The sequence below is a fragment of the Dipteris shenzhenensis genome, chromosome 31 (genome assembly GCF_047967505.1).
Source record: "Dipteris shenzhenensis isolate YYH24624 ecotype China chromosome 31, Dip_SZ_1.0, whole genome shotgun sequence".
Classification (NCBI taxonomy): Eukaryota; Viridiplantae; Streptophyta; class Polypodiopsida; order Gleicheniales; family Dipteridaceae; genus Dipteris; species Dipteris shenzhenensis.
In genome coordinates this window covers 28307739-28316069 of record NC_141626.1, presented here as the reverse complement: position 1 = coordinate 28316069, position 8331 = coordinate 28307739, and the positions used below count along the sequence as shown (strand labels likewise).

General features: G+C 48.0%; 1 protein-coding gene across 1 annotated transcript; it reads left to right on the top strand.

Moving 5' to 3' along the window:
• Positions 1-3722: 3722 nt before the first annotated feature.
• Positions 3723-7153, top strand: LOC147881295 (protein argonaute 1B-like). Its single transcript, XM_087369750.1, has 3 exons — positions 3723-3845; positions 3962-5207; positions 5348-7153. The coding sequence occupies exons 2-3, from the start codon at positions 4057-4059 to the stop codon at positions 6831-6833; spliced, it is 2637 nt and encodes an 878-aa protein (XP_087225876.1). The 5' UTR covers positions 3723-3845; positions 3962-4056; the 3' UTR covers positions 6834-7153.
• Positions 7154-8331: the final 1178 nt, after the last annotated feature.

Sequence of the window (8331 nt, the reverse complement as noted above, 5' to 3'; positions counted from 1 at the left end):
CTTTGGAGAGTATTGCATTTGGTTAAAGGCAAGCCTTAACGTTTGGTTTGCCTTTGCCTCTATAGTCAACGTGGACTTTTAACTTGTTCCTTTAGACGTCCATTCTTTTTTTTTTTTGTTCATGAAAAGGCCGTGTATATTAGGGGTGATCAAAATCCCCAAAAAAGGACATGTTTACAAAATTAGGCCTACCAGGCCCACGCTGCAACCTACCTTAAGGAGGCAATGGGTTACTAGGGTCCTTGGATCCCCGGATTCAACCTAGATCCCTTAGGTTTTCCTTAACTTGAACCACTAGACCAGCAAACTTGCTCACCTGAGCAATATTCTGATGGAAGAACAATACCTCCAAGATGCTAAGCATTATCCATGACCTAACATAAGGCCAACACATAGCGAGCGTAGACAAGAGTCTAGATGTGTCACCCATGAGAGGCAACCTCCACCTTGAATCGATGTAGGATCAGGCTATGAGCCTCGTCCTTTGTCTAGCACTTTCCATCCTCCATTCTTATGGTAAAGGGCCAAGGCTATGGTAAAACCATCACTTGTTCGCACTAAGTTCAATAATTATTTCTAAGTTTGTTATCGCAATAAATCTAATAATTATTTTTAGACATTTTCATATTTCCTTTAGGGCTCCCAACTTATGTGTAGTAGGGTTTGCAATTGAATTATATGTATCTTTTTGTAACTCACTCACCCATGTGAGCAGCCAAGTTTTATGATCAAAAAAAGATGGCTCGTAAATAAGGACCTTCTTGTTATGAAGGACTAGTTAAGGATTTCAACGCTGCTGTGTATTCCCATTGGGATTCAAGGGGGTCTAGTTAATGGCATGCTAAAGATGCTTAGAAATTAGCCCCCTTGAAATAGGTATTTTAACAACCTGTTGTGAAGGAGATAAGGAATTAAGGGTTTAACTTAAAGGTGCATTGTGGGAATGCTCGTTTAATCAAAAAATTTGTTATGTATTTTGAAGGTTGAGACCACTTAGCACCTATACAAGCCCTTGGAAGGGAGTAGCCATTATAATTTTAAGCTTAGAGAATATACATCACAATGTAAAGATATGAGAAAAAAAATATTTTTACACAATATAATGTGAATAGAATTCTGGTCTTAGTATTAACTTTAAAACAATTGAAATAATTCATGCACCCACTGACACATAAGCGTTTGGCCTACACTGATAGTAATTTGAACGTGGGGAGCCAGCTCAAGGTGGGCGAACGTTGAATTGCCTAAGAGCTCTTCCTCATGTAGGGTAGTGGTGTTGACCTAGCACCACTTGTAGGATAGTCTTATAGCCCCATGCAGGGCGAGGGATGGATGAGGATTAAGGGTTGGCATTGGAGCTCCAACCTAGCCTAGCCTTGCAATGCTCAAGCATTATCATTGGCCTAGACATTTTGAAGTGGATTTGATTAGGTGCAACACTTTGCAATTCCAACCTCGAAAACTTTCTACAAGCATTAATGGGGTTGTGTGTTGCCAATGCTAGTTGGGGAGTGGACTGCTACACTTAGAGCGCGTTCCCGCAAGGGGCTCAGCTCCACCCAATGGGCGGTGAAATGCTACGTCCAGTAGACGATGGATTACGTTCTCACGTCTCCAGATTTGCCTGCTCTTCTGTCCACCGTCAGAACACCAGCGGAGGGGGAACCTGCAATCGAAGGTTTCCCAACAGACTGTGAACCTTCTAGAAGCTATGACCCTGAGGTTGGTGAGCAGTTGAGCAACGATTGAAACCGGCTGGGGCAGGTCTAGTTGAAGGTGGCACCGCAATGCCTGCCTGGAGAGACGAAAATCCTATCTCCAGCGGATCCTTGAAATGCCAGATTTGAGTGTGGCGGCCAAAACATTAACGGACAGGAACCTTCACAGCAATTCTGCTCACCAACGCCAACGCGGGAACGAGCTCTTAGAGGCCGTTCCCGCGTGTGGCAAAGGAGGCAAATTTGCTTCTTTTTGCCGACGCTTACCATGTTCCCATGTAAAGCTCCTACATTTGCAATGCTAAACCTTGGCAAATTGTAGCACCGATGGAGACGGAGTTTGGGGCTCTTTACTCGGGCAAATCGGGGCTGGGAGTGAATATAAGGCTCTGATTCATCTCTGGGTAGTCACTTCAGTCAGCATTAGCGCAGGAGCTGTTGCAGCGGCACATCAGGAGCATTTGCAGGGAATGGCCAGCAGCTTCGTCGCAGGCTCCACAATGTTAGTAGTAAGCTTAACATGAAGACCTTTTCAAGTAAAATTTTTTAAAACTCTTTTCCTCCACTGGCAAACGAAGGACGAAAACGATATGGTTGGAACTTGGGGAAACTTTGGGGCTACGTGGGGGATTATCTTGGGCAGGCCGCCAAATTGGAAAGTACGCGGGTGCAATAAAGGCGAGCTCGAGAAAATGGGCAGAAGGGCTGACGTGGAAGGGGAAGTGGAAGGGTGACGTGGAGGGAGGAGGTTGAGATGGAGGCTTCTAAATGTGGAAGCGTAGCTAAAAACGGCGGTAAAGGTACTGAAAGACCATGAATAATAATAATGATGAAGGGAATGAATGCGTAACGCTATGATTAGGGGGAGGGGGCATATTTAGCAGGAGGATACGGGGGGAGTTAAATGGGGCGGCGGCAGGAGGATTAAAAATTACAAAAAAAGGGGGCAGAAGACGTGGCAAGTAATTAAGGCGAGATAAAGTTATGTTTGTGAGTGGTTCTAATAACCGTTTTCTTTGTATGAACAAAAGCTTTGAAGAGGAAGACGAAGAGTGGAGGTCGTCACTCTCCGCCATAGCCACTACGGCTCAAGCTTTTTTGCTTCCCGCCATAGCCACTCTTCCGCTTCCACCTTCTCCATCTCCTCATCCACTCCTCCATAGCCTCCCTTCTCCCTTCTTCTTCCTCCTCCTCCTCTCACCCAGTCCCCCCCACCTTCCTCACTTGCCCTTCCTCGATCGTTTCACGCCGGACCGGCATCGTCCCTTCCCTCACCCACCAGCCTCCGCTTCTCCCCCCCTTCCCACCTTGCCCTCTCCCTCGATTGCCTCTCGCACCCTCCTCGCCTTCGCTCCAGCTCCTCCCCCCCCCCCCCCTTCGCGCTTCCTTTGCTTTCGTACAGTTTTATCTAGCATTGCCTCCGCTTCGATTTCGTTATAGCCGTCCCTGAGACCATCTTCTTTTGGCCTCACGTCGTAGACTCGTAGCCCTCTCATCTTGGCCTTGCACACTAGCGCTTCCACGCCCAGCTGCGAATCGGCAATAACTTTCTTTTTCTAGTGTGCGATGTCTGTGCGTGTTGCCGAAAAAGTGTGTTGAGTGTGAGTGGCGTTTCTATCTTCTTTGCCGTCGTCTCCTAGCTCGCTCCTGGTCCCAACATGCATCCCCGTCGCGGCCAGGGCCGTGGACCCCCAAGAGGTGGGGGACGAGGCGGCTTCGAAGAGGAGTATAGAGGGCAGCCTGATCCATATCGCGGGGGGCCGAGAGGAAGGGGACCGTGGCAACAGGGTTATGAGCAGGGACGTGGTCCGAGGGGAGGAGGAGGAGGAGGATGGAGAGGAGGCGGAGGAGGGAGGGATTTCGAGCAACGTGCATCGTCGCAAGATTGGAGAACGGAGCGAGCGCAAGGCCAAGGGGGGACCTACGGGGAGACGGGCTATGGCGGGAGAGGGGAAGAGTATGGCGGGGGAAGGAGAGGCGGGGGGAGGGGCAGGGGTGGTGGAGGCAGCTACGATTACGAAGCTAGTTCGAGCAGCGGAAGGAGAGGGCGAGGAGGGTACGAAGGAGGGGGGAGCAGCAGCAGCGGCGGCGGTGGGGGGGGTCGAGGAGGACGGAGAGGACGAGATGGTGAGAGTTCTGGCTATGGCGATTCAAAGCTTTCCTTGCACTGGATGCATTTCTTGAGGCCGTTTGATTCATCTCTTCGCGCTTTGATTCATCCCTTTGCTTGCATTTCTTCGCAGGATCCTGGGCTTCCCCGGCACCTCCCTTCTCAGAGCTGCTTCCTGGATTCGACGCTCTCGCATTGGAATCGGATGAACCGGTGGAGGTTTCCACAATGGAGGAAGAAGTGGTGGCTGAAGGAAGCACCGTTGCGCCTTCATCAATCAAGAAACTTGTAGCTCCGAAACGGCCTGCTCCCGGGAAGGCGGGGAAGAGCATACTTGTTCGAGCAAATCATTTCCTCGTTCAATTCAAGCTCAAAGAGAGTATCTGCCAGTACGATGTGGAGATGACCCCGAAGATTTCCAACAAAGGCGTCATTCGTGCACTCGTCAGGCAGCTGCTGGCCGTAAACCGGACGGATTTTGAAGGAAAGCTCCCTGCCTTCGATGGGAGCAAATCGATGTTTACGGCAGGCCCGTTGCCCTTCGATAGTTGCCAGTTCAGTGTCGCTCTCCCGGACGAGAAAGGACCATCCGATGCTCCGTCGGGCATGGAGAAGAAGTACTCCATCACGATTCGTCATGTTTCGACGCAGAATCCAAGAAATTTAACGGACTTTCTGGCAGGTCGCCAGGTTTCCATCCCACAAGAGCTTCTTCAGGCCCTCGACGTGGTTCTGAGGGAACATCCCGCCCTCAATTACACCCCAGTGAGCAGATCGTTTTACAAGAAGGAACTCGGCAGTGCCGACCTCGAAGGTGGCATCGTAGCGTGGAATGGTTTTTATCAGAGCCTGCGCCCGACAATGCAAGGGCTTGCTCTCAACGTGGATTTGGCTACAACAGCATTTCACGAGAGCTGTCCCGTGATCGATTTCTTGAAGAAGCAGTTCAGGCAGTTCGATCCACGGGCTCGGCTCAACGATATGCTACGAGTGAGGGTAAAGAAGGCGTTAACGCGATTGAGAGTGCACGTTATACACAGGCAAACCCCTCGGAAGTACAGAATATTTGGACTGTCACCGAGTCCTACGCGCGATCTCACGTTCCCCTTGGATGGTGGGGAAGAGATGACGGTGGTAGATTATTTCAGGATTACGTACAACTATCAAATCCAATTTCCTGAGCTGCCTTGCTTGCAGGTTCAAGCCAAGAAGGCTAGTTATCTGCCGATGGAGGTTTGCGTTCTCTGCGATGGCCAAAGATTTGGTAGCAAACTCAACGACAGACAGACGACGAATTTGCTGCGACTGGCATGCATCAATCCAAATTTGCGTGAAGAACGAATCAGGAGTGTGATGGCGAGGGAAGATGGGCCTGGCGGGTGAGGAACTAATGAATTTTTGGTTGCCATATAATTTGGATATGCTATTCATTTCTTCCTGATTGTTGATCGTGTCTGGTAACATGTTTTCTTTGCAGTGGCGATTATGCTTCGACTTTACTAACATGTTTTCTTAGCAGGGGCGACTATGTCTCCAATTTTCAGGTCGAAGTGGCCAAGCGGTTGACAGAAGTCCGTGCCCGAATCTTGCCTGTCCCAAAGCTCAAATACGGTGATCGGGGCCAAGACATTGAAATACAACCGAAAGCGGGAGCATGGAATTTGTTGAATTCCGTTGTGGTGGAGGGAGGGACTGTGGCTTATTGGGCTCTGATCAGCTTCGACCCCTCAGTGAGCTTCAATCTTGCCAATGATTTCATCTATGGTCTGAGCTCGAGGTGTAGAGAGCTAGGCGTGAGTATGGCAGATCGGACAGTGGTGCCTCCAGTGTTGCGCAGGTGGGATGACCTTGATCCTCCGAAACTAGAGAGGAATCTACGAGATGTTTTTGATAAGGCTACTCGAGCCATTAAGAGCACAGACCCAGCAGGACATCTGCAGTTGCTGGTTTGTATTATGGCTGACAAGCACCCTTCTTATGGGGATTTGAAAAGACTCTGTGAAACTCAGATTGGTGTTGTTACTCAGTGTTGCCTCTCCAAACATGTTAAACAAGGTAAATCTCAGTACCTTGCCAACCTTGCTCTCAAAGTCAATGCCAAGGTTGGTGGTCGGAATGTCACTTTAGCTCATGAGCTTCCTCGGATGTGCCCCTTGCTCTCCCAACCCACCATCATCTTTGGGGCCGATGTCACTCACCCACATCCTGGGGATGATTCTGGTCCTTCTATTGCTGCTTTGGTGGCTAATACTGATTGGCCATCTGCCATCCGGTACCTTGCAAGGGTGAAAGCCCAAGGTCACAGGGAGGAGATCATTGGAGATTTGAAAGAGATGGTGCAGGAGCTGTGGCGAGAATTTTGTAACAAGACAAGGAGCAGGCCAGAGCGTGTGATAATGTTTCGTGATGGAGTGAGCGAGGGCCAATTCGACACTGTTTTGCAGAAAGAAGTTGTGGCTCTGAAAGAGGCTTTGAGGGAGGTTGGAGGACCAGAGTATAAGCCCTTGGTTACATGGGTGGTGGTTCAGAAACGACATCACACAAAGCTCTTCCCGGCTGATGCTTGTAGAGATAATAAGAACAATATTCTACCTGGGACTGTGGTTGATCAGACAATAACGCATCCAAGGGAGTTTGATTTTTATCTTTGCAGTCATGCTGGAATTCAGGGTACCAGCAGGCCTACTCATTATCACGTGCTTTGGGATGAGAATGGATTCACGTCTGATCATCTTCAGAGTTTGATTTACAATCTGTGCTATACATATGTCAGGTGCACCCGATCTGTTTCTGTTGTTCCCCCTGCCTACTATGCTGATTTAGCAGCTTATCGTGCACGTCTCTATCTGGAGTCGCTTGGTGGGTCTTCTGATACGACATCCCTTCGAGGTGGACGCTCTCAGACAACACAAGGAAGTGGTGGGACTTCTAGAGCGGCTGCTCCTGCAGTCCGTCCTCTGCCTCAAATTCAGCGAAATGTACAGGAAGTCATGTATTATTGCTGAGGATACCGACATTGTCCTTTTTTGTGTTTTGACCAGTTAACTTGGCATTGGCCATTGCATCTGGCCAGCCCTGTTTTGTTAGATTGTTTAGAGAATGGTTCCTGGAAGAGAGTTGCACTGACCATGTAGACCGACTGCCCACCCATTCTCTTCCCTTCTCTGCCCTTCCCGCTTCCTTCAGACCTCTAGAGCTGGTTGCTGACCAACCCTTTACACGGTTAGTCATTCCCGAGGCTGGCAAATTTTTGTAGACTTTGCGAGGAGCTTTTTTTTAATAAGTAACTATACTTGAATCAGACCCTGCCTGACGAGATGCAGGTTGTGCCCCTGGCAGGTAGAGCTGGTTGCTGGTTCTCTTTACAGGGTTGGTCTTTCCTGACGCTGGGAGATTTTTGTACACTTAATATTTTGTTTTCTTGCTTTTCAAAAATGACTGAACTCTTCCCGTACAGCAGTGTTTGCATGAAGATTTTCGTTCAAAACTTATCAGGTTGCTTTGATAAGTGATTACGTGCTGGAAATTTTGTAAGACATTTCTTGCTTTTCAGAAATGCCTTGATTCTTCCCGTACAGCATGAAGATTCTCCTTTGAATTTTATCTGGTTGCTTTGATAAGTGACTAGCTCGGCTGAACTTGAAGAATTCCATTGTCCTCATCATTACTTGCTGCTCGTCACCTCAGTGCGTATCCCCCTCAGAAGTTGTTTAGGCTGAACAATTTTCAGTGGATGATAAATGATTGCTATTGAATTGCGTTGGTACTTTTGAACTTTTGTTCTTGTAGTGTACTTTCTGTAGAACAGCATATATTTGAACTTGAGCATTTTGCTTTGTGGCTTGGGCATGAGTTGGGGTAAACTCTGTCTATGATGCCCTGCCTCGATTGTGTGTTGTACACCAAAATTATTCCTTTGCCTCTAGACTTCTGCATGTGAATGTTTCCTCTGCCTAGACGTCTGATATGATACCTGAACTTGTATAATCTACTCGGTTCTCCTTGCATATTGGATAAAGGTCTATAGCCACCGTTGGGTGCTGATGATGTCGATGTCATAGGAGCTAGTCCCTGCTGTGCGTGATGGAGTTAATGGTTTCAGCCTTACGAGTGACTATCATGAGATTGAAACTGCACTATGCTGTTTTTGGAGGATGAGTTTGGGCATCTTCTTGGATTCATCTAGATATAATGCTTTCAACTTGTTTTGTGGATATTGATATTGACATTGATGCTTTCAAGTTGCATTTTGACCTTTTGGGATAGGTACTTAATAGTGATTGCGATACCTTGCAAAGCTGTGGAATATGAAAACGAGGGGACAAAACATAGGTTGAGAAAGCATCAAACAAAATTTGTAGCAATGTGTAAAGACATGAAAGGTCTAGAGAGGACCCAAAAGAATCAAGGGAAAACGTAACACATGCGATGTGTGAGAGGCCACTAAAAGAATCATCGGATAACCTAACTGTAGCTCTCGGGGAAATTTTCATATAATACAAA

Bases quoted from the DNA above. Each gene is read 5' to 3' on its own strand.
- LOC147881295 (XM_087369750.1), top strand. From the start codon at position 4,057: ATGGAGGAAGAAGTGGTGGCTGAAGGAAGCACCGTTGCGCCTTCATCA. The intron at 5,208-5,347 runs GTGAGGAACTAA...TTTTCTTAGCAG, and splicing joins AGGGAAGATGGGCCTGGCGG to GGGCGACTATGTCTCCAATT.